General features: G+C 51.8%; 3 protein-coding genes across 3 annotated transcripts; 2 read left to right on the top strand and 1 right to left on the bottom strand.

Annotated features, from left to right (window-relative positions):
* Nucleotides 1–11,925: 11,925 nt before the first annotated feature.
* On the top strand, nt 11,926–12,192 carry WHR41_09451 (uncharacterized protein; the record flags this gene model as incomplete). The annotated part of the gene is made up of 1 exon (XM_069378054.1): nt 11,926–12,192. The coding sequence occupies one exon, from the start codon at nt 11,926–11,928 to the stop codon at nt 12,190–12,192; it is 267 nt and encodes an 88-aa protein (XP_069225085.1).
* A 2,344-nt stretch (nt 12,193–14,536) lies between these two features.
* WHR41_09450 (uncharacterized protein) lies at nt 14,537–15,166 on the top strand (the record flags this gene model as incomplete). The annotated part of the gene is made up of 1 exon (XM_069378053.1): nt 14,537–15,166. The coding sequence occupies one exon, from the start codon at nt 14,537–14,539 to the stop codon at nt 15,164–15,166; it is 630 nt and encodes a 209-aa protein (XP_069225084.1).
* Nucleotides 15,167–21,329: 6,163 nt separating this feature from the next.
* Nucleotides 21,330–24,526, bottom strand: WHR41_09449 (uncharacterized protein; the record flags this gene model as incomplete). The annotated part of the gene is made up of 5 exons (XM_069378052.1): nt 24,310–24,526; nt 24,139–24,249; nt 23,853–24,086; nt 22,056–23,800; nt 21,330–21,997 (listed from the first exon to the last, which is right to left on the bottom strand). Exons 1-5 carry the CDS (start codon nt 24,456–24,458, stop codon nt 21,330–21,332), a joined length of 2,907 nt encoding a protein of 968 aa, XP_069225083.1. The 5' UTR covers nt 24,459–24,526.
* Between the last annotated feature and the right edge of the window lie 1,756 nt (nt 24,527–26,282).

Here is a 26,282-nt window from a genome sequence, read left to right as displayed (position 1 = left end):
GCTTGATTGCTTGATTGGCTGCGCAACTTTTGATTGATTGACTGCTTGATCAAGCGCTTGATCAAGCATCAAGCAGTGCTTGGTTGTGCAGAAGTCTGCGTCTAGCGCAATACCATTCTTGTTGATCCCTGATTTTAGAGTCATCAACCACCCAAGGGTCTCACTTTGCAGAAGTCTCCTCCGCGGTGATAGTACATCGCCGGCTGTGCTGAACGCACATTAGGTGCATCACTCATAGCCGGCACTGCGAAAATATTCAAGGCCATCGACTACTGTTTCCGGTCCCGTAAGTAATTGGCGAGTCCCCGATCGGAAGTAACGGATGGCGTGGCTCAGCGAGATACTGTGCTAATTGATCAACGTCGTAAGAGCCGTCGTCGTCACTGCTCTCATCATCGCTCAGCATCGTCACTGCTAGGCTTTCTGCCTTTGGACAAGGCGATGTTCGTCTCGAAATCCTCTGATGTCGCGTGGATTTGTCCAGTGTCGCATACTCAAGCCAAAGACTGCTAAAGGCGTTCTCTGCTTTTACCAACCCACCCTCGTTAGCCCAACGCTTCTCAAGGTACCGCCATTTCATTCGGGGGTGAAGCACTACCGCGGGAACGTACACTGGAGTCTCGTCCAGCTTGCTGTAATAATCGTTCAACTTCTGCCAACCCAGGTTGATGCTCGTCGTGAAGTGGTGCTGAGATGTTCAACAAAGAGCCAGCTACATTTCGGCAGGTCTCCGTGATCGGGTACTGGACCCGCAACCACTCAAAGTGGCTGGGCAATTTCTCAAAGGTCGGGAGCACTTGCCAGACGGCACCGAATTCCGACCGGCGGATCCTTGCAGCAATTGCGTTGCATTCTTGAGTGGGTTCAAGATCTCGTGATACTGCGCAATCACCGCTCATTCATCGCTACTGAGCTTATCGTGGATGATCGAAGGCTCGCTTCTAGCGATTCGCCTTCCGCTCTCTTGCGTCCGGCGGACGGAGTTGTTCCAGCTGTCTTGCTCTCGCCGGACGAACTCGTCAATGGCAGGACGTAAGTACAGTGCTCGTGCTGCACTATCGTCGAAGCTGTTCCATCTCGTTATCACTCCCTTCACGATCTGATACACTTCCTTCTTGCCCTCAGGTCGTGTTGGACCGATGAGCTCGCGCTGCAGTTCCACAAGCGTTTCCCAACGCTGAGGTGATACATTCAGGTACACAAGAACGTTGTGGAGCTTGCCGATCGGCCCTCTTCTCCGCCATTCAACTAACTGCAGCTCTGCTAGCTGGAGATCATGGAATTCGCGCCCAAATGCATCGAAATATTTGCCGAAAAGAACGGCCTGCCCGCGAAGTTTGAAAATGTGACCTACGCAGCGGAGCCATCGGCGTTGTGGATCGAAGTGAAACTTTGTTCCCAAAAATCCCAGCGCCTTTGAATTGTTCCGTGCGTTATCGCTGATGAAATAGCCAACCTTCTTTTCAAGACCATAGTCGCAAATGATTTCTGCAACGGTGTTGGCGATGCTCGAACTAGTATGCCAACCTTTCTGGCGTGGTAGGGCGAGTAGGATGCTTTTGGAAAGGCCCGCGCTGTCAATAAAGTGGGCGACCAATCCAAGCAACGCCAAACGATTCTTCGAAGTCCATAGATCGATGGAAAAATTAATCTTCGTCGCTGCGGCTCCTAAATCTTCAGTGACAGCACCCAGCTGCTTATCGTAGATCTCCCCGATTGTTCGCTGACTGTCTGGTGTAAAGGCAGCAGTCGCTCCCATCGAGGATTGAGATATTGTAGTAGCGCATGAAGTCGCGGAGGTTCGATCTTGCGGAAGGAAACGTTATCGGTGACTATCCTACTGTAGAGCAGTGCTTGGAAAGTATTGGATGCGAAGCCTTCGGGGCCATTGCTCCTGGCACTCGATGTGACGTTACAGAAGAGCGCGCCGGGGTTTTGACCTCTCCAATCTGAGAGTTGGAAGTTTGGACTGCCCAGACTCTGTAAGGTTGCGTCTTATCCTCATGTGGTCCAGAGCTGAGCTTGTAGACTTTTGGGTCCGGTACAGGCATCCTTTCAGATATCAGTGCTGATGGCAGATCTTACAAATCCAATACTCGTGAAAGCCTGCGATAACAATAACGAGCAATTGAACTACGGTTGGATGACTAGCTTACAGACCTTGCCGATGTCCTCTCTTTCAAAAAGTCTTGATCCTCGAGGCACAACACGCGTTGCCGTGGTGACCGTGGCATAGTTCCTCAATCCTGGCATCGAACCAAAAACACATTATAGCGCGAGAGCCCGTCTCTGACAATAGCCGCCCCATCTTCTTCCGCGGCCATCCTCGTCACAGGTGTCATGCATTCATGTCATGAGTGCTTAACAATGTCGGTAAAGCTCGAAGAGACTTAGAAAGTATGCGCTTCCACCTAGAGTGGTAAATCTCTTCTTCTACAGTCACGATGGACGTGTCTCCTGCCCGCAAGGAGGAATGCCGTATGCATGACTTGACATCCACATGCGGAAATGTCAATGCATAGGCAATATTTGAGCTTAATCATCGATATCGAGCCGCAGCCGCAGACTATACGATGATTGACGGAGGAGTTGAAGCTGCTCATCTAGAGCTACCATCCGGGATTTTCGTGCCAGGGCTTCCTTCAACCTGCTACGTTCAGTCTCAGCTTGCTGTCGCGCTTCCTCGGCAAGGCGTGCCGCCTCCGCTTCCCTCGCCGTTGCTTGATCGGCAGTTTCCTGCAAAGCATTTGTGTCAGGTAGTGCTTTACGCTCTGTTTCAACTTCTTGCTCGAGCGTCTTGCGTTCTCTTTTGAGACGTTGCAGTTCTTCTACAATCTCTCCATAGTCCGGATTTTCTTTGTCCTGCCCACTAGTGGCACCAGACACGACGGTCGACTCTCGACTAGATACTGCTTGAGATGGTACGGCGACAGGGGTCGCTGTCGAAGCTTCTTGTGCGTGCTCGCCTCCTTGGGTTGACGGCGCTCCAATGCGAGACACGACTTGTGCGTGTGTTGTGGGAGGAGAGCTCAGAGAGGTGGTTGTATTTTGTGTCTCATGTCCAGCAGGAGGGTTCGCTTCTGGTCCATGGCTCTGCGGATGGCTATGTATATGGGTGCGCTCGTGTTCCGAACCGTTGCGCACGTTCCGCGGCGAATTTCCAACAGTCGCCTCCGCTCGATCTTGTAATGTAGACGGGGTAGCCAAAGTGTTGGCATTGGGTGTTGGTGAGGCTCGCGTGCCATTTCGAAGCCGTGATGCCTCAACGGAATAGATGGTAGGGAGATGTGAAGGACCTTCCGTGGGGGAAGGGTTGTTTCGAACGGATCCCTCATAGTTTCGCGGGCCACCAAAAGACGGTACCTCAGTCGTGTCGGTTGAACGTCCAGGCTTTTGAGGCCTTTGATCCGCTATATCTGGTTGAATTTTGCCGCAATTGTGATCTTGCTCTTCAGACCGCCAGCGCCCTGGGCACATCCACGCAGATGGTGCACTGCCATTCTCTCTAGGTTGATCACGTGGGGGGGACGCGTGCCGGAGGTGGCTGCTGCGGCAAAGGCGCATGAGGATGGGGGGAAAAGCTGGCCTGAGAGCATTGAGATTGGATGTATCGAAAGCTCGAACCGCCGTTAGGACCTCGAGCCGACTCCCTTGAAACCTCTCCAAATGTGTGCATGCTTTTCAGAGCAGTTCTAATGTGCATCTTGACCGTGTCGGGGTTCCATCCGTCTATTTCTTTCGACGATTCTTCGTTTAGCTTCTTGTAGATATCATCAGGGAAGAGTCCCGGCTTTTCTCTTGGCAGCATATTCTTGATTGGCAGTCTCAGTGCGATTTGTTTGGGCGAAGCGCGCTTCGTGGGTATAGATGTGTCATTATTCCAGTCCGCTTTTCGTAAAAACGAATGTTAGTGGCGAAAGTCAATGGCAGCACAGCATTTTGGGGCTTACATTTGCGTTAATATGAAGGCCAGCAGAAGTCTGTGAGAGAGACTGACTTGGGCACCCTTCGCCGTTTGAATCCAGTACATCCAATGGCGCGATGTCCAGAGTGCTGCGGTGAGTGGGAGTCGCGCTGGATTGCGCCGCATTGATTGTTGCCCAAGAAAGATTATCAGTCGAGACCCGGTCCTTCCCATTAGCTCCCAGCACTGTAGACATGGTAGATTGTCGTTATGGATGTGTATTGACAGATGATCTACCCAGACGCGCACAGCTGCAGTTGTTGTGCTGAGTCTGCTAACCTGATAGATGAGCTTGCGACCTCGGTCCGAGCCGTGCTGATCCCACCGCCCATCCGAAGGTATGTTCGCATGCGGCAACTCCCGCAGCTCCGCCGGGGTTATCTCGATCGACCCTCTCACTTCAATAATTGATTACACCACCAATGTTCATCCAATTCAGTTCAAATCAAGATGCCAAGAGGCCCTGAGATACCTCTTTGGAAGCGTTATGTCACAATTGCCTTTTCTGAGATATTGGGGATGAAACAAGCCGAGATTGCAAGGAAGCTGAATCTTGGCCCCAAAGCTATTGAACAGCTCCTAAAGAGAGCGAAATCACGCTGTTCTCAAACACAGGACCTCGATGCCCTTATGCACGCAGTAGCAATACAGCCAAGATCTGGCAGGCGACAGCGAGCACCTCCTGGATCCTCTCTTTCTCAGGCTGTGAGAGCTGGTGTACAGGAATATGAAGTACAGCCAATACAACAGGCTGCAAACCAGGCTATTCAGGACCGTGTTGCCCTAGGTCAGATCTCACCTAATAGGCCTCTTGGTAACCAACAGGTCTATCATATCCTTCAGGACTCTGCTCATTGTGAACAGGACCCCCAGGAGCAAAGGCCAACTACTAGGAAGAGACAGATCAATAGAAACAAGCAATCTCAAGGCCAGCTCAATCAGAGGTGGGATTATCTTGGTGAATTGGAGCAGGTTGATCAACTGGAAGGCCTCATTATCTGTACAGATGAGAAGCCTTACTACCATGGAGGCACTGCCAATTATAGGGCATCTGCACCACGAGGGGTCCCTTCTTATGGCTATAGGAATAGCTATAGGTTTAAGATTGAACAGTGGGCAGCAGCCTGTGGTGATGACTGCAGTATTCAAAGGCCCTGCTTACAATGGGATACAAAGGCTCCTGAATTGACCCTTCAGGATGCTCAGGATCTACACATTGCCAATGAGAAGGCTAAGGCATATACCAAGTATCTACAGGAGCAATGCAAAGTACCAGGGACCCTTGAGCATCAGGTCTATCTGGATGCAGTACAGCAATGGTCTATACAGCAGGCCTGGCAACAGGCCAATGGAATACAGCCAATACCACCACCAATACCAGAGCAGATCTATCCTATCCAGGAGTTCAAGCTGAATGAGGATAATAAGGCCATAGATTATGTATTCTATGCCTTTAGGATCTATAGGGACCTACTCTTCCCCTACTGGCAGGCTCTGAAAGATAATAATCCTGGTAAAGAGGTCTTCATTCAGGAGGATAATACACCACCTCACACCAAAGCTCGGAAGTTACTACAGGGTGAGATTACACAAAGGGGTATCCGCTTCTTGAAGCACCCTGCTAATTCACCAGATACTGCACCGATTAAGACTCTTCAATGGGAGCATCAAAGAAGGATACAGCCCTTCATGTTCTCAGTCACTAATAAGCAGAAGCGTACAAGGGATCAAGCCAAACAGGTCATGAAGGATACTTGGCAATCTCATGACTTTGATGAGGCTGTTATTGGTAGGGTATCAAGAGCTACATATAAGAGGCTTGCCTTGAGGGTTAAGGCAAGCCTAGGGAGTAATCTAATCAATGATGATGTCAATATTCATAGAGATAGTAGGCAGAAGAGACCTAGGAGGCAGTAACAACACCTCAAATCCTGTATACCATTGAAAATATAGCCTCATTCATTCAATATTGAGTTTATCATCAAAGGCTTGTAGCCATGTCCATCTGCCAAGCCAATTTTGGTGGGGGCACGGACTGCGAACAAACCTTCGGATGAAGGGTGGTCTGTTGTTAGAAGGCTTCCCCACTTCAAGCACGCTCGACGCGACGCCTACGCGCTCTGTTGCAAGTGCAATATCTCGACGAGTACTGGCTCAATGGACGCAGCGCTTACGAATATGAGATTCTCTACCTGCATAAATCTAGCAAGTGCTGCAAGCAAAATGGTATCACGAGGCCGGCACTCAGCAGACGATTTCATGCGAAGACCTCATCGGCTCAAGGCTTGCAGTCGCGCAGGGTACTCATTGGCAAGCAAGAAGAAGAGCTTATAAGCTATATACACCATCTCTGCAAGCGTTGCCTCCCACCTACGCCCAATATCGTGGCCAATATAGCTCAAGAACTTTGTGGAAGGAGGCTTTAAAAGAACTCGTCCTCGCGCTTGGTTGCGCGACACAAGCACGTGCTTGATGCCCGATATCACAATACCATTGATCTCGCACGGCACAGAGCCGACTCCAGAAGTGACCATGAGGCCTACTTCGCCATCGTTGGTCAGAAAATAGAGGATTTCAAGATAAGTGCTGACAACATATACAATACAACATGGACAAGAAGGGCTTTCTCATGGGAAAGCTGCAGAAGACCAGAAGGATCTTCGGACGAGAGTTGTACGAGCGTGGAAACCTTGCAAAAGCAGGCCAGAACGGTAGTAAATAGTCGATGGCGGTTCTGGCCACGATTTGCGCAGACGGTACCAAGCTACCGCCAGCTCTGATTTACAAAGCGGTCTCGGGCAACTTGCAAGACACGTGGCTCAGCGACTTCGAGCCGGAGGAACACGGCTGTTACTTTACATCATCACCTAATGGATAGACAAGCGACGAGCTTGGTTACAGCTGGCTAACTGGCCTCTTCGAGAAGCAGACGGCGTCCAAAGCGAGGCGATCTCACAGGCTCTTATTCGTCGACGGACATGGCTCACACGTCAACATGAAGTACCGCGACTGATACGAGTAGCACAGGATCCTACTCGCCGTCTACCACCTCACTTCACACACAGGCTATAGCCTCTAGATGTGAGGGGCTTTTCTCCTCTGGCTAATTACTATAGCCAGGCGCTGGACGACTTAGACAGGAAGTCAGAAGGCCATACGAGCATCAGTAAACGAGGCTTCTTCTCTCTTTTCTGGTCAGCCTTTGAGAAAGCGTTCACGAAGGAGAACACAGCATCCGCCTGGTCAAATACGGGCATCTGGCCGTTTGATCCCCAGAAAGTGCTCGAGTCCTTTCCCGAGGCCCGTAAAGCTGAGACTAGGTCCCAGCGAAGCACGCAACGCTCGAGCAATAGCCAACCGAGTGTACGGCTCGCCGTCGAAGTCAAAACGGCTCAGAAGCATGCTCAATGCTAGCTCGGCACAACAACGACGACAAGACGTAAAAGACGCTGGAGAGGCTGAGTGACACGGTGCTCGGTCTCTCGGCAAAGCTCGTGTTAGCAAACCTGAGGGTGAAGCATTTAAGTGAGTCTTTCCATAAGCAGGAGGAGCGAAAGAAGAGGAAATGGAAAGTTATCGAAGAACTGAGGGCGTCTGGAACGTCTGAGGCGCTGTTTATGAGCCCTTCCAAGATTCAGAAGACTCGAGATATCGTATCGAGTAGCGAGCGAGAGAAGCAGCAGTTACAGCGCGAGAAGAGGGTCAGAGCTGAAGCGCGCGCCGAAGAGAAGGCCCAGAAGGAAGCAGAAGCGCAAAGAAAGCGAATTGAGCGAACTGCAGCTGCCTTAGCTCGCAAGACAGCCGCAGCTGAGAAGAAGAAGGCCGCAGCCCAGGCGGCACGAGAGGCCAGAAGGGGTCAGAAACGGCTCGAGACTCCATCCAGAACTTCCAACAGACAGTCACGAAGTGCTTCGAAGAGAAGAGTAGCTGCTCAGAAGCCTGTAAACATTCTACCAGAACCGATAGTCGCGAAGCCTGTGCAGCAGGCGATGACGGCAAGTGGCCGGCCCGTGCGCTGGCCAGTTCGTTTCGACACATGAGAATACCACCGAATTACAGAGCGATACTAGGGCTCCACAATATTGTTTGACCATGGAATTTTGAAGAGTTTTGCGTAAGTTGTGTGCCATCAAAGCTGGTTCATGTGAAGCGCGTCGAGCGTGCTTGAAGTGTGTCCGTGCTTGAAGTGGGGAAGCCTTCTATGTTTGCGGAGGAGCTCGTGGGCGGGGTAGAACTAGCTGCAAGGCGACGTTTGAAACTGGCGTGCTTTATGTAGACTCGCTCAGCTATCGGACGACCGCCTGTCCAGGTGTCTCCTCGGCGGCATCATTGCAGGGCCATCCTCTTTGGTGAGCCCCAATGTGTACATCGCGCGAGCGAGCGCTTGAGTGGCTATCGGTGAAACTGACGGGCGCGTGAGACGCAAATCCCAGCTGCGGGCTTCGAGTCTACGGCATTATCTCCTCGCCCGGCACGCCGGACCAACAAGCGCTGCAGGCAGGGTCGGACAGCACTCCGTCTCCGACTCACCATCAGCGAAAAACGACTCCGGCGATCGAGGTTGCGAGTCATCGATGAATAGCGAACTTTGGAGGCCTTGCAGGCTGTAGCAATGCAGGCAACGAAGTCTCACATACGAGGTCATGTGTTGTCGGCAAAGGCTAGTCTGCGCGCGGATAACGCACCCGATGTACGCTCAGGCCCGAGGCTCCACGGTGACGTGTATTGGTCGCATGACCTCTGGTAAAGAGCAGCCTCCCGGGCGACCGCCGTTGTATGAAAACTTTTGGCTCTGACTGGACGACGAGACTTTGCTTGCTCACGCTGAAAGACAAAAAGATCCGAGATTAGTGTACGTTGCTTGTGTGGGCCAAAAGCCCATCCTCTCTGTCACAACATAATAGCAGCAAGTTTACAGCAGTGACCGAGATCTCGCTAGTTACAATAGTCTAAGCTTCTATGGATATCTAGATTTGCATGTTCCAGTCGTGTGTGACAAGGAAGCTTCGGCTCCCATCTCGCACAAGATTGTCGACGTCCGCAAGATTGTTTCCGTTCACCGTGTTGAAGCTCAGTGGCGCCACGTTCGCCACCCACTGCTGTATATAGGTCAGGCATGCTCCCACTTGGTAAATCATCAATGAACACCCTTCAGATCGATCAATGTTAAACATACCGCGCTTTCAGCGTGCTCGATTTCACGTTTGATAAATGTCGGCGCGACATGCTACAAGACTAAATGCATACCTATCGTAAGTGCCGAGGACAAGGTTGAAGGGGAGGATGGCTTGCAAGGCCGCGAACTTCCGGCTCTTGCCAGCATAAGTTGATGGTGCATGTCCGCTCTTCCGGTTGCACATCTCCCTTCACTGTCCGCCACAATCCTCTTGGCACCTCCTCCTAGACAGCTCGCGTGATCCGCAACACTTTTACATCGATGCGTATCCGAATTCAAATGCTGTTATATCGCTTGCGACTCTTACAGAAAGGTACACTTGCCATAAAACCCCAATCTGAGACACATTGAGTTTGGAGGCTGCAGCCATGGCTAACCGTTGTAATATAGCACTCTTTCCAATTCAGCCTCTGTCGTTCTCAACGCAATGTTCTGCTATGGTATAAGCTCCAAGTATGATCACCGCAAGCCTTTTCTGACCTCAATATCGTCCAGTCCGTTTTGTAGAGATGCCGAAAATTTCCATGACTGGTAACCTCATTCGCCTATCGGCTGTGGTTGCAGTAACGACAGATGTCGGCGAGCTTCTCGACGAGGAGTTGACATTGCGTGCAACCATATATTCTGCGAGAAGCCAGTCTACACAAGTACAACAATCAACAGCCTGGCAAGCGAGAATGCGTGTCCTTCCACTGTCGATCGATTTATCAAATGCGAATTTGAGATGGCCAGCAAAGCTCCATGTTGGCATTTTCAACAATAATGGCGGACACAATGACGAATTTGGCTCTCTTGGCGTGCCCGGGAACAGTCTGCGTCTTATTTCAGTTGCCAGTGATCTGCTGGATCCTACACGACATATCTTCGAGAGCTCGCAGAGAACAGAGAGAAGGTTCATGCCGCTTAGCCAACAGCCACTGCTCCTGTTCGAAGACGCTCGCTTTCCCGGCCAGAATGCCATCAAGTAAGTCCTCCTCCCAGTTGAGATGTAACGTCTAACGCCATTCGCAGTGACGAGCAACTAGCGTTGTGCATTCTTCTTGACAGGATTATCACTCTACGAAGCACCCTAGCACTGCCTCTACTTGAGAGAAGACTTTCCGCTGCTACCAAGGGCAATCTGAGTATCATCGAGCTCGGCTTTGGTTCTGCTGCAGTCGCTTTACTTTTGACTCAAGGTGGTACCTGGTTGCCGAGCTGTAGTCGCTGGTGGTGATAAATGCGCCAAACTTGCTGAGCTAAACATACGAGCGTCCAATCCAGCAGCAGGTTCTTCCACAAAAGTTGCGAAACTGTCCTCGGAGACAGCTCTTCCCCAGGATGAAATGGCTCGAGAATTCGACATAATCATAATCTCATGGCCAACTCGTCAAGACAGTTGTAAGCGGTATGTTACGGAGGCGGCCAAACAACTTACTGCACAAAGCCCGAGGACGCTGGTGCTTCTGGCTTGCAAAGCAGTTGATGAGGCGCAAGAGAACCTGTAGAAGATGCTCGATATACAAGGATTCAAAGAGACGGGAAAGACGACGATTCCTTTCCCTTCGCGAGACTTCAAAGGACGGCAGTTCCCGCCGTCTGGCGGTGTCAAGATTGCCGAATTCTCGCGTCATCGGTTCGAGCCTTAGAGCCTGAACACGTTACGGAAGAGTCTCTTCTAGAAGTCTTGGACAGTCCGTGCACGCGGACAGTCAATGCACGCGTCGCGCGTCGCTTCTAACATGATCGACACAAATACTCACTCTGCCAGACCGGCCTCGATCTACTTCAAACTCACGTCACAAGCTCTTCAATTGGTTGTTGACCATTCTATTCATTCTAGGTCCATTAGATGCACTGGTACACGGGTAATTCTTCCTGATCTCGATCTGAGCTGTTTTGCTCCCTCTGGCGCATTTGTGGAATCTGGGTGGTCCGCTGCCAACCCGAAAAGCACGGCTTCTACGACGCCCCACCAGGATGTCATCGATTTTGCACTCAAAGGCACACTGCAATAAGTCTGGCAAGGCCTACACCCGCTCCGATCTAAGCACGAAAGGACCCAATGGCAGTCCATCCATCAAGGACAGTAGCACGCTCTGAAGTCAATGCAGGCACGCGGTTCGACCGACACGGATGTACCTCCATCGCAAATCTTCACCGATTTACTCGATGAAGAAGATTCTTATTCGAAATAAAGCTTTGAAAGCCTAGGTAAATTTGTTACACACCATCCTGGAAACATGCCTCAGGTCATCTATGTGATTGACAAATACTAGTTCTTGCTTGTTGGTCGAAATTTACTTTATCTCGTTGGCCGTGGCGAAAGAGCCTCTATGTCCGTGGAAGTGCTTGCTGAGGATGGATCTTTCGACCTTGAGCCTCCTAGCTGCTTCTGAAATTTATTTGGCTTATCAGAGCGTTGCAAGAACATGATTGCTTCATCAATTGGTGCCACAGTTGCAGAGAAACCGTGTGTTGAAGTGGTGTTGTTCATGGGTGCGGGGGTGTGCTCGACGGCTGGATGTGCCCCACCGAGGTCTGGCTGTACTGATGAATGACGTTATAAGGAGTTACTTCTAACTTAGCAGTAACGTGCTGTCGGCTGCAACGAGTAACTTTAGCCGGAGCGGGGAATCGCATTCCTAGGTTTCGGATTCCAATTCAGCGTAATGACATAACTATTACAACACTGCCATTCCAGTAAACCAGCTTTCTCAAACGAGCTTCTAGGAACGAACCTCAATATCAATATCAATCTTATCCTAGAATCTCACCGACCAACCCACCATCAATTCTAGGCAAGATGTCTGCCCCGAACGTCAACAAGCCCAACGAGGGCATCATCGGACAGGCTGCCAACTCTGTCAAGAACGCCGCCAACTACGTCTCCGAATCAACGCGTGGCAATACCGCTGAAGCTTCCAAAGAAGCTAACAAACAACAAGCTAAGGGTAACGCTGGCGACACCTCTCTCACGGGGCGTGCCGAGGGCGCTCTCGATGCTGCTTCCGACAAGGTTGACCAGAAGAAGCACGAAGGCTCCGCAAAGGCCAACAAGGAGAACATATAAGTTTCTCGATATCGATACAACTCGTATGCCTCATAGTCTCTTGCTTATATGAATGTCTTCTGATATAACTATAGGTACTAATGACTCATCGCGTCTCGATGACAGCGAACGCGTACTACCCTACGCATCTTATTCATGTTCTGGTAGCAGAGTGGGCGAATGGAATGGGGCAGCCTTTTAGCTTGAGATGTTACCGCAGTTCAATTTCTTTTTTGAGATAACACATTGTGCTCTGCGACCCTACGAGATTTCCCAACTGGGCGGAGAGTGCATACCTTCACGTGGCTTCCAGTGTGAGTGTTTTAGCTGCACATGCAGCGAAATCAAGATGCGCTACACAACAGCCAGAAACGTGATGAGCCGTACGGTAATCTCGTTCGCAGAGTCATCACTTGACAGCCCCATTCGCATCGACAATGTCCGACATGGCCGCTCACCTCGCCGTCCAGCCGTCGGGAAAGCTCTGACAGGTACGACGAAGCCTGCGCGCACCGCACGTCAGCAGGCAACACCACCCCACCGCTGGCGACATGGCCACCAATGCGGACTCGATATCGAAGCTGCCCAAGATTCGGGCAATACATATAAGAAGGCGAAGAAATACTAGCTTCCGTAGGAAGACCGATACACGTAGTACGAGCCACCGCAGATATCCACGCGATGCGAACGTTCGCATAGATCCGTCTAGTCGGCTCCAGCACCCGTAGCCGTGAACAATACCGTGTATTCTGGACTCTAAAAGAGGCGGTCCAACAACATAACCCTGAGCAAATGCTGCTCTTGCGGAATATCTTTTTGAGTAGTCGGTGTCATATTTAGAGACTTGCGGCAGCGTCAAGCGAGAGCGATATGGTGCAGTTAAAAGGCAATATATTGGAAAAGCTATCTGGACGTGTATTCGCGAGCAGAAGGGTAGGGAAGATGGCGTTTTGGGGAAGACGATTACTTCGTGTGAGGTGACGGTAATGAGATGACGCACTTGCCGCGGACTCAGAATGGCTACTTGAAGCACTCGGTCAACATAGCAGGTTGTAATAGTGCCGGCATGACCCCGTGCGACCGGCAATCCTAGCATAGCTAGTGCCGTGCACCTCAACGATTTTTGAGGCTCAACAATCATTGTCGTGTCTATACGCGTCTATTGCTCAGGGTTTTTACACCATTCAACTACCACGAGTCTAATTACCACCAAATCGAGGAGCTGATTGAAGAGGCTATTGCCTTTCAAACAGAGCAGCCGGAGCCACTTTAAATCGTTCATTTAGCCCCATTATTCAGTGCCCCTACCAACGCCTCAAACGGCGTCGAAAAGGTGGTGACTCTCGATCTACACGAGCACATACAAATATGAGGCTTAGCAGCGAGCAAGGGGAGGGGGGGTGGTCTTAATCAACTATTTGAGACGCTGTGAGACTCTTGGAGTCTATGTACGGCCACGGACAATCAAAATCTCATATGCATGTTCTCTTGCGAATGTACCATTGTCAACATTTCGAGTGGCTCTTGAGGTTGGGCACTCTGTGGTCGTTTCCCTGAGACTTGACCGCAGGACAGTGACTTAACCCGAGCAGGAGCTGGTGATTGCGTTGCGTAGACCTCCAGGAAATGTGTGAGGTTTGAGGGGCGATTATTTTTCTGGTGAACCGAGCCACTACAGTTGAGCTGTTGGCAATCTGGGCTCATAGCCTGTTGCGGGGATGGAACGTTGCAGGGCTCACTGATAGCTGTGGATTTGGTTGTCTATTTGACTACAAAGGAGGACCTGGTATATATACACAATGAGAGGTGTGCGGGGTATGCCCTCCCTGTTTCCCATGGCGCAGGGGGCCTGCAGGGTTGTTTCAGGTAGGTTGCCTCTTTCTCCAACACCTCGTCCTACGCACCATCTTTGAGCATTGATATTGTTGTGAAATTCTTCCTACATGTTGGAAGATTCTACTGATTGACAGGGTCTGAAACACAGGGAAAACCTGGAAGGCTCCCGAGTCACACTCATTGACAAGACGAAGATATAAAGTGGTCGTACATAGCATCAAGTAAAGAATCAAGCAAGTGGTGTCCGACCAGATCGAGGTGTTCCTTTTCCACAACAGATATCACTCTTTCACGTGAAGGTTCGCTTCGGAAGTACGGTCCGTAGCCCTCCGCAGAGCCGCTCCAAACTGACCGACGTATTACCATCATGACCCACGCGTCCTGCGCGGGCGATGCTGAAATCACGTTGCGCCAACTGTAAATAATACGGAAGCCAAATAATCTACTTAGTCGTGATATCTCCTTCTTGCTTGTTCTATTCCAGCGCACCAAAAACTCCACACCTTTGCTCAGGAAAACGCGAACCGCCATGGCGCCAGTTACTAATCTCCCGGACTCATTATCTGACACGCTTCGCCATACAATTTCTACCTCTAGCAGTGGCGACGTGGCCGTCAGTCCAAGTACAAGGGAGCTGTACAACGAGCTTGACAAAAAGATCAATTCTTATCCACCTGGAAGGCCATATAATGTCGCCATCGATACGGCTCCTGTTACCATTGAGCGCATGCCATACATCCCATCCGAAGGCGACAAGCTAATAGACCCCGGCACTGCACGAGCTTCCATTGCTGCCGACAACCAGCACACGCACGGCACGACAGATGGTGGCTGGGCAGGAATTCGCAAGATGGAGACCGTCGTACAGCAACACTGTTCGTACTTCGACCAAGACGGCCATGGTATAATTTACCCGCAGGACACACTCATCGCATGTCGCAAATGGGGCTGGGGCATCTTCCTCTCCGCTCTCGCTACGTTCATCATCAACGTTAATCTTTCCTACCCGACGCAATCGGGCTGGTTGCCCGATCCATTCTTTAGGATCTATATCAACAACGTGCACAAGGCCAAGCACGGCAGTGACTCAATGAGCTTCGACAACGAGGGGCGCTTCGTTAGGAACGTAAGACACCCGGGCAAATACAAAAACTTGTAGCGCTCAACACCGTTTTACATGCTTCCTCGCCACCAAAGAACAAATTGGCTTACGCAAAGTCGGGTCGTTTTCCGTTTCATCACGCATTATTATGGCAGATTTGTGCATCATGCCTCGTCTTGCCGGATTTTCCACAGCATCCACCTTTTGGTTTTGTCCCATTTGCCTAGCTCCTTTTTGTGCGCAACTCCCGCTCTACCTGCTGGTCAGCGTCCTTCTGGGGTCCAATAGCGTTTGTGAGAGTTTTGTAGGTCAACGCTGACACAAGCTGGTCAGTATTGAAGTAGACAAGCGTAGGAGCAGAGCTAAAGTGGAAAAACAAGGGTTACTGCCTAGGTTCTTCCATGCCTCCCCTGATCAACACTTCCTTTGAACAAACCATTCGTCATCATGATCAATGCTATATCCGGAACAGCCGTCGGCAAACCGGGGAATATTGCAGAGCGGGGTACCACGGATGAGACGCCGCTGCGAGCCAGCCGCAGCTGTATCTTCTACAGTTGCCGATTTGCTGAGTTCTGCAGTTCCGCGAAGACATTGAAGACTAATTTGGAGCAGGCTTAAAGAGTCGCGAGGATCTGCCAGTCTAGAGAATACTGGACAACCGTGCCGACTGCGATAAGCTATACAGTAGCTCAGGGTGTGAAAGATAACACGTGATACTACAGGCTGTGCAACTCGATACACTTCGCCTAACTCTATTGTGGTAGGCGGGCGACAACGAGAGCCACGTCCACGTGGTGTCGCGTGGGAACCTCCAGGGACGCGTCGCAGTCATCTGAAGAGCCGAGCGATCTCAAACACTCCTGTCCGACCTTTCCGCCGATTTCCGGAGCTCGACCCAAGGTCACGGCTGCGTACAGACGCGACGAGCAGAACGAGCAGAGTCGTGAATGTATGACAAGAAGAACAGGCGGGACACGGAGAAGTCGAAGGGCAAAACGAAGGGCAAAGATGGCAGGAGAACAGAAGACTAGCCTAAGATGGCTACGTTTGGATGGCACGAAACCCCATCCCTGACGCAGGCTCAGCACCACCTACACATGCCCGGCCAGCAGCAAGAGCGCTCCTATCGGAGGACGCTGGTGCTCGCTCATCAGTCCCGTGGGGAGAAGGGCGAGTCCATGACCGCAAGGGCTACGCTCGGGTGGTGCGAGATCCCATCCCTGGGGCAGGTACAGTAAAGCAGCACGAAGGGTCAATGGCAGTTGCGTCAAGGCGCACTGCAGTAACACAAATGCCTAGGGGAGTGTTTTCGCATAGGACATGAGAAACGGGTGAAATGATGTTGGGACTGTGGTTTCAATGAATTGCAGTATAGCTGTCATGGCCCCTTCTCCGAACAGTCATCAAGTCTGTCCGATTGCGTCTTTCAGTAACCGTGATGTTTTCCGCTTCCAGCCTTCTAAGCCCTCAGAATTGCAATAGGGTCGAGGCATGTTCCCCATCATAGAGACCCCTACCTCGGGCCCGCCTATATTCCAAAGCGCCAACCCTGATCCTGAGATTTGCTCCTTAAGCACCCAGCAAAGGCTCCGCTAGTGGCGATACCACCTTGTATGAGGAACAAGGCTCCCAGTACGAGTGGGCCAGCGACTTCCCCCGCCTCTGTGTACCGACACGCGCAACCGTCCTTTCGAGCCACGCAGACGGTGTCAGCCGTCGCCGCCATTGCGTGCTACGCCCCGCGGCCGAAGCCGTTTCGCGTTACCTCGGGAGGTCTCCCTCGTCGGGGCCGCCCATGTCTCGCCGCGTGGGATCGAAGCAGCGCCCCTGGCCAGCAGCGAAGCCTCTTTGCCCACCCGACTAACCAACCCTATTCTCGCGTTTTAACAAGTTCGCCGCGGAGGGGCCATGTCCCTAAAAAAAGGGCACACCCTCCGTGTCTTAACAGATCCGGCAAGCGGTGGTCTGTCTCCAAAAGAAGGAGCACAAAGGTCGTGTCTTAACAAGTTCTCTCAACGGTGGCCGGGTCCCCTCGCTTTCAAGTGCGGCTTCTACACCGCAACGCGGCGCAAGTCAGCGGCCCTCGCCAGGACGCCAGCCAACTGCACATACGGTGCTGATCAAAGAGCGCTTGTAGGCCAGGGGTGTCCTGTCCCCAGGGGTGTCCTGTCTCTTGTCTAGCTCGATTGCACATCCGCCGGCCTTGTTGTCTTAACAGTGTCCCTGTCCCCATCCGTCTCTTTCAAGCAGCTGTGCGAGCAGCTGCCAGGGGTAACAAGTGATGCGCCGGCTTCGGGCACAGGTCGACGTTCTGGGTAGGCAAGGGCCGGATGGTTTTCTTACGCCAGTACCCCTGGTTTGTGATGTGTTTCTTGACTTTGTTCATGGCCGTTCGTTCTGTTGCTCCTGGTCAGCTCGTTCCCGGAGTTGATGACTCTTACATCTGCCGAAGCGCGCCATCTAGCAAGAGATGCGGAAATCATCGACAGGCGACACCTCTCTGAGCTGCCGTTCCGATACCCCAGTGAGAGTGAGGTAGATGGATGTGCTAGATGGTTCTTGTAGCTGAGGTCGTTGTTGCGCTGCATCCAGCCGGCTTCACCGCGCGAGCGCGTCGCGGCGGCGGGACCTTTTCGCATCTTCGCCCAGGACGAGATCATTGCCGTGTCTATGTCTAAGACAGGCTGCTTTTCCGGCCACCACAAGGCCTCGCGAACTCTCTGCATGGGCTAGTCTCGGTTCATTTCGCTCTGCGACTGCTGCTTTGGTAGTCTGTTGAACCCGGCTCCGCAAACAATCGACGGCCTCATGACGTCACCAACTGGCAGCGTTTGGCACTACTTGCCCCGGAAGCAAATGCCTCCGTCTGAGCAACATCACATTCTGACAAACCTTGAAACATGGTATTATCGTTCACTGCGGCCATTGAAAGACTACAGGCGGCTGCAGACCATGCCAAGGCTTATGAGGATGACGACGGGGCTACACAATGTATCGATATACATGACGCTGTAGGACGAATAGTCCTGGAAGATTGTGTCAGCCCAACTTCCACTCCAATACATGATACCTCAGCGATGGATGGCTACGCTATCGAGGCCTGCGCTACTGATAACGCCTCTCCGAGTAACCCTGCGGTATTTGAAGTTGTCGGTATGCTCACCCCCGGCGACGACCCTTCTCTCATTCCGGAAAAGAAAAAAGCAGACGGAAAATATCAATGCATAGAAATCATGACTGGAGCACGATTTCCGGATGTTAACAGCGCACTGGGTCGACTAAACGCCTGCGTCAGAGTCGAAAATGTGTCCGTGATAGCGTCCGATAGGGCGGGGCTCGATCAACCACAACAATGTATTGCTGTGACAAAGCCAGTCGAACCATGGGCAAATCGTCGAAGGGCAGGCAGCGACATACAACAGTCGGAAGCACTCTTAAAGAGCGGCCAGCGGATTATGACCTCGCACATATTGCCGCTTGCGTCACTTGGGTTTAAAACCATACGCGTCGCAGCAAAGCCTCGAATTGGCATCTGGTCAACAGGGAAGGAATTTATTTCTGAAGGTTCTCATTCGAAGGACGTCAACGGTCCATATCTGAAAGCAGCTTGCCGTGAATACGGTGCCGAGGTCGCATTTCTAGGCCACTTAGACGACCGAGCACAGCTTTTGCGCAGTGCATTTGAGGCTCATGCTAAGTCAGGTGATTATGATATCCTCATCACTAGTGGCGCAGTTTCTGCAGGGAAATTCGATTTTGTTCGAGATGCCCTGGATGATTCTAACGCCGGTGTCGCATTCCATGGGTTAAACATTCGCCCCGGCCATCCTGTGCTTTTCGCGCGATTCCTAGCAAAGAAGCCCGTGGCATTTTTCGGGCTTCCTGGTAATCCTGGAGCAGTGGCGGCATGTTTCAGGTTTTTAATCATTCCTTATCTCCGCCGACTACAAGGCCGGGAAGCTGAGCGACCTATCGCCGCGAAAGCCGCTAGGGAGAGACCGGGGACTGGAGAGGATAAAGAATCGCAGCACATAATCGTACCAAAACGGGAGGTTGATGGCTTCTTCACTGGACGCCTCCAGCCGACAGCTTGGGGAACAAATGCTGTACTGTTTAGCGGGCGGGTCAATCCAGCGAAACTTCAGCCTTTCATTGCTGCTAATTGCTGGGTTCATGTACATGCGGGCTCTGAGGTCGTTGAGGGCAGCGTTGTAGATTGCTATACATGGACCGTGTCATAGATTATAAGCAGACATCTCAACTGCACCTTCCATACCCTTGTCGCAACAAGCTCACCGCGCGATCCCAATCTTTCCTCGTGTTCACGTTCAACAGCCAGTCTTCGTGATCTTGTGGAGGGGCTATAGCCAAGCCATCCAATTGTCTAATGACGGTGGTCGGACTGTCCATCCCAGCTGCGACGTTGTCGGCCAACATTGCAAGCGCCGAGGAGCTCCATATGCCTATCAGCGGCTCGTAGAACCCATCCATGTTTTTGAAACAAGTCACTGGCGGAACATATGATCCGCAAAGCTGTCGCAGTACATCTGTGGTGAGGAGAGGGTAGTCGCAGGCCACCACCAGCCAGGTGGCTTTTGGGTCGGACCGGAACGCAGCCAGCAACCCGGCAGCTGGTCCTGCAGATGCCACCGTACAGTTTCGCTCCACATCGAGTATGCATTCAGCGACGTCTTGCTTACTGCGTAGAAAGGGATCAATAGGCGTCTCTTGCGCCAAAGAGATGTAAACCTTCGATGCCGGACATAGCTCATTGAGTATTTCGAAGCTATGTTGAAGCATCGTTTTCCCACTAGGCGTCACCAAGAGATGTTTTGGTTCGCCCATCCTGGTCGATTTGCCGCCCATGAGAAGCAGTGGCTTGAACGGAAAACCGTGTTCCCGAACCATCCAGATGGCGAGATTGTAATGCAATAAGTCGTCTGATTATTGCACAATTTCGCAATGCTGGTCAGTTCAGAGCAAAGCAGAATATCCAGCTCACGGTTTCACTACTTTGTCGGTTTGGCGACAACCACGACGCGCGGAGGGGATTTTCATTTTGCCGACACCAGTAGCGGTGCGGGGTTACCTACAGAAGGTATAACGTACGTCATGCTTGCGCCATCCACCAAACTGAGATTATTGCTCACTACATCCAACTGAACGTGGCCGTTGGTTAGCACCGTCTCACTAAATGCGGCTTTCACCTGCTTCTTGAAGAAAAACAGGTATAATTTTGACTGTGGAATAGCGAGCCAGGCGGTGAAGCAACCACTAAATTCATATCCCCCATCTGCAACTGCTCTTTACACATTGCAACGATAACAGCATCGTGCTGTCTGTCCGCTGCTCTAGCTGTGCTATGTGGGGAGTCCAGGCTCCAGGAAAACGAACACGTGCGACAATCACCACTCAGGACGTCTGTTACGACCCCCGACTCGCCAGCTCCCGGCTCTGCAGGGCTCTTTTTTTCATTGGTCATCATATTGTATACGAGCTATTCAGCTTATGGCAAGCCTGTCTATCTCCTAGTCAAACTCGTGGTTTTCTATCTATGCTCTTGCATTGGTTCCATGCCTTCAACCCTGCTCGCCATTCCGACCTGGTTAAGAAGCCACAGCTTTCGAGCTCAGCGCCTTCCTATTGGCTCTTGCGTGGAAACAACTACTGACCCTTCTCCCCAAGTCTCCCTCCCCTCACCTTGCCCTATTACGCACTAAAGGCTAGTCACCTCAGTGCTGAAGGTGCGCGCTGTCTTATCCATGTCGCCTGTCTCCAGCTTCGAGCTCAAGGCTAACAGGTCACATGTTGTCCGCTTCCCGGTGAAAAAGTGAGCGAAACGGGATGGCCGAGGCTGTAGCGAGACAAGGGACAAAGCAGCAGCCCCGAGAGGCGTGATCGACGTCGCCCTCGTACAAGCGATACGTAAAAGCGAAATGGCAGCACTCACCGAAACTCAACAAACACACTAACGACGCGGGGTAGGGGGGGGGGGGAGAGAGAGAGAGTCAGCGCGGTACCTGCAGCTGGAGCCGGGTCACGCCGTGACGGGCGTCGCCGTGGTGGCTTGAGAAAGTAGGATTACAGACTCGAGTCCAGGAAATTATCTAGGTTCCATCACATAGACCTGTCATAAGCTGGGCAGCTTAAGCACAGTGTGATTGCAAAAGGGTAATATTGCCGCTACCGAAGTGCGCGAGAGTATAGGTGGATAGACTCAGCTCAAGTCGTCCCATAGATCCTTCGACGGCACCAAGAGCGTCTGCGGACTCCTCACGTGGAGTTGGTGCTTCGCCCACGCCTGCATCCTCTCCACGTCTTTCTTCACGCCCGCCATCGCACCATGGAAACCTGCATCCCACAATGCCTGGCTAGCTGGTATCAAGGCAATGAAGTGCGCTTCTATATCCGCTAAGCAAGTATATAGACCTTTCAGCGCCACCAGAGATTCGTAAGCAGTCGTCGTTTCCGTTGAAGGAAACACTGCGTCGTGGACGGCTCGAAAAGAGCTCTTTCCCTTTAGTGATTCTGCATTGTATTTCCTGACGTACGGCTCCATCGTATTGATGGCCTCCGCCGTGATCCGACGCATCACGCGCAAGCCGCTGTTGGCCTCAGGATCGTGAATTAGCTTCGGTACCAGTTTCTCGTACATCTTCTCGAGCAACCTGAGTGCTTGGAACGTCGCACCCAGCCATTGCTCCAGATGACGCTCTCTAGGAGAGTTATCGCCAACTTCCGTAGCATTGAGCTTCGATTTCGCCACTTTGGCGACGGTGTCTGATTGGGTCTCCTCCGCCTGAATAATATGTGTCCCCGTGCATCTCTCGATACGAACAGCTCCAGATTTGAACAGAGGCTGTTTGGATACTGGATCCCAATACTCTGTTGCCGTCAGCGAATTACAATCATGCAAAGCGATTTCAAAATGCGAGTAACCAACCGGTAGTAAGCTCATTCGCTGCTCTTGATCTTCCATCCGTTGCATCCCAATATCCAAAATGAAACGGTATGAACGTTTCTCCCTTTGACACATTCCCTACTGAGGCTTTCAACTGGATAGCCCCTCTTCTAGATCTCACAACAACCTCGTCCCCATCCCGAACATTCACTGCCTCTGCATCTTCAGCCGAGATTCCTATCCAAGGCTCTGGGCATTTCTCCTGTAACGTCTTTGACCGTCCGGTCTTGGTGCGTGTGTGAAAATGGTAGACACTGCGGCCGGTCGAAAGACGTAAAGGGTACTCTTGATCTGGCAGTTCCGGTGAAGGTGTATATTCTGCTGCCTTCAAGATGGCCCTTCCGGCGGGATTAAGGGCCCTGTACTGCTCTTTAGTATACGGGACGCCGGTTTCAAGGTCATGGCCAAAACTCTCGCAGTACTCAATATCCGTGAAGAAGATTCCATCGTCGTATAGCCGTTCTTTGCCATTGGGGTGCGCGTCATTGCATGGCCATTGAATCCCAGAACCACCCGTTAATTTCTCGTAAGTCAAACCGCTGTAATCACAAGGTCTGAATTCCGAAACCTTCTTCCATGCTTCGAAGACGACTTTGGGGTCAGCTGACGGGAGTATCGGGTTACCCCCTTTGTCGCGAAAGTCCATTCGCCTGGCAAAGTCGACAAAGATTTCCAAATCCGGTTTTGCCTCTCCAGGAGGTTCAACGGCCTTATGAGAGATGTGCACTGTCCGATCAACATTCGTAAAACACCCAGTCTTCTCACCCCACTGCGCAGCGGGTAGCACTACGTCAGCAATCGCAGCGCTCTCTGTCATGAAGATATCCTGGCAAACGACAAAAAGGCTCGGCTTGGTGAGTAGCTCCCTTACTCTAGGCAGATTCGGTAAGCTGACTAACGGGTTCGTGCCAGAGATCCAGAACATCTCGATCGAGCCCGCGGCGATGTATTTGAGGAGGTTCTCTATGTGCGTGGGCTGATTCCAGTGCGGAAGTTTGTGTCGCTCGATATCCCAGAGATCAGCAAGCTCGGCCATATGCGATGGATTGTTGTAGTTGCGAAATCCGGGGTACTCGCCATCGCAGCCAGCTTCACGGTTGTTCTGTGCTGTGGGTTGCCCGTTCATTTGAAAGATGCCGCTTCCAGGCTTGCCTATCAAACCCCGAAGAAGATTGATGTTGTTAATTTGGCATGCACTGGCAGTAGCCTGATGTGATTGATATACGCCTTGTAAGGCTGTCGAAAGAAGGGACTTTGTCGTTCCGATGATTTCAGCTGCCTCTACGATTTGAACTGCTGGAATACCGGTGATCTCCTCGACACGGTGTGGGTCGTACGATTTGACAGTGCTGCGAAGTTCATTCAAGCCGACAACGTGTTTATCGATAAAGGTTTCGTTGATCCACCCATTCTCGAAGAGCAAATGCTGAATACCGTTCAGAATCGCCATGTTGGTGCCGATTTTGGGTGCAAGGTGAAGGGTCGCCCTCCGCGCTGATGCTGACGTCCTCGAGTCGATAACAATGAGCTTCGGCGGATCCGGTCCAGCCAACCGATCTAGAACCCGTGACCACAGGACAGTTTGCGTAGCGGCCATGTTATGCCCAACCATGAGGATGCAGTCAGTATAGTCGATATCGGTGTACGAGCCCGGTTGGCCATCAGACCCAAACGATTCGCGCATCGAGGCTGCTGCTGTCGCGGTGCAAAGACGAGTGTTTCCATCCCTTTGCTTGTTAGCAACGACCTCATTGCTGCTTGGGGAATGTTGTTGCGAACATATGCAACGTGTTCAAACCGGCCTTGCCAACAAGTGCGAGCGCGTAATATTCTTCGAGGAACAGCTGACCCGAGGTATAGAAGGCAATGCCATGAGCGGTGAGCTCCTTCCTGATAGCCTGGGCCTTTGCAACAATCGCATTCATCGCCTCATCCCATGACGCTTTTTGTAGCTCTCCGTTCGTGCGAATGAGTGGTTGGGTGAGGCGATCTGTGGAGCTCATTGCCGTCCATCTGTATCTGTGAACATAGGAATACGGAGAGGAATGTGGCTTGGTAGTCCTACCCATTGAGCCCTTTGGGACCAAGTCGGCCTTTGTTGACGCGGTCCGTCGCACGCCCTCGCACTCCGACAACCTTGCCAGCTTTGACTCCAATATCTAGCCCACAACCATTGCTAGAGAAGTATAGGTGAGCGGGCTACTCTCGTCAAAGAATCTAGAAATTGTGGACTGACCTGCACAAAACGCAAGCACTTTGCACCCATTTCTCTGGCTCCTCGATCAAATTCTTATCAACTCTCGTCGGCCATTCGTGTTTATAAGGCGTCCGAGGACCCCAGATGTCCTCGATGGAATCCCGGCTCCGTCTAGGTTCAAAGGACATTTTCGGGCGTGCGGTTGGACTGCTGAGCAACTTCACTCCGAGTGCATGATAAAAAGATGCATACCATTCGCACAGGTTTGGTCGCATTAATGCATCGACATTTGGAGGGATGAGGGGTGGGATCTCTGCGGCGGGCTTGCATCATTATGATGAACGGCCGGAGTTTGAGTTGCGGGGTCAACTTCACGATCTCTTTTGAGTTGTGATATGCAACGCAAGCCGGATACACGGTGAGCGGAACGATAATTCGCTCCATGATTTGGATATGACAAACTGTTCAGCACGGCCAGCCTCCGAGCGGGTAGCGCCAAGAACGTCTCAAAGATTTTTCGGGGCCGCTCTTCGTTTGCCGCTTGGCCATCCGTGGACTTCACATCGTAGGCAGAGACTATCAGTGCGGCGCCGTGCTTTGTGGGAATCGTCACCGCCACCACATCACTGGAAGGTACAGCGACTTGCTGTGCGGCGTGTCTCTTGTTCACCCATACGGCCGCTCGATATGCATACCGCGCCTCTCCTTCCTGTTTCGTACTTGGCTTGAATAACTGTCAGTTCCGCTCGACTGGAAACGCCGTCTCACCAGTATCCATATCTTCGAAGATGTACGGTTCAACCACTGAGAGAGCGTCAAAATCTGCCAAGCTCTCATCGCAGAACAAACTCCAGTGCGCCGTTTTTCGCTTGCCGATGTTCACGTGTAGCACTTTGAACTCCCCTAGCATGAAGTAGCGCTAGGTGTGTTCAACGTGCTCGCTGTGCTCGTTACGTGCGCCCGCCACTGGTACTCGATGAGCTAGTCGGGCTTTCCTGCGCAATACCATCCACGTCGATTTCCATGGCCACACTGCGCTGCTCCTGCCTTGTCCTGGACTTCTGTTGCCCAACATGTCGGTAGTGCTGTGGATGCAGTTTACATGCCCAGTCGAATACCGTGTGCGCGTCGCCGCACGCCGGGCACTTGGGAATGTCCTTGTTCGTGCACTCGTCTTGACGGTGACCTTTCGAGCAGATAGCGCATCTGATCTGGCTGGTGCACGACGCCTGCTTGTGTCCGTACCTGTTGCAGTGATAGCACGGACCACTGTTGTCTGTAACGATGAAAGGTGAGCAGAACGCGTTGATCGCGCCAAACATAGCTGTGCCTGTTCGCAGCAGGTAGTCTGCATCGACTCTGTTCTTCAGCCAACCCACCATCGATCCTACCTTCTTCTTTGCGTCAACCTTACTGAGCCACGTGCCCTTCACCACCGTACATTCTGCCGTCTCGCAGCTATTGACCGCCTTAAAAGTCCTTCGCAAAGTCCGTTTTTAGCGTCTTACCGTCGTTGGCTTCCTGGTCCAGTACACATTACTTCACGACACTGTCGAACTTCACCGGATACCACTGCTCACCTTTGAAGCGAGCGCCGCTAAGGCTCGACGTCAGCCAGCGAGTGTGCTGCTTTGCCTTGTTGGCTTCTTCCTTGTCGGCGAAAACTACGTCGATTCTGTCGCCCGGGCCAGGCCGTATACATCTGATCGCCAGCTTTTCCGTGACCTTCTTGACCTTGAGCCCGTCGCGCAGGCCATCTCTGATACCGTTGTAATTGTTCTTCGCTCCCTTGAATCTGCCCATGTCGACCGACACTGCTCGCTCATCTTGCACCTGTGGTTTCTCCTTAGGGATTTGGAAACTGCCTGCTGATGTTGACCCGGTCTGGGAGGTCTGTGAGCCCATGGACGTGGCTCCGCCCGCAAGGACTTCGCTGTAGCTATTAGGCCTGGGACTTCCTTTTTTTTTTTTTTTTTTTTTTGGAATCATATTGTATGCAAGCTATCTAGCTT

This window comes from Cladosporium halotolerans, assembly GCF_011745625.1.
Source record: "Cladosporium halotolerans strain TM138-S3 chromosome Unknown Sca86, whole genome shotgun sequence".
NCBI classification, from domain to species: domain Eukaryota; kingdom Fungi; phylum Ascomycota; class Dothideomycetes; order Cladosporiales; family Cladosporiaceae; genus Cladosporium; species Cladosporium halotolerans.
The sequence above is the reverse complement of the archived record's forward strand: the minus strand, read 5'-3'. Positions and strand labels throughout refer to the sequence as shown.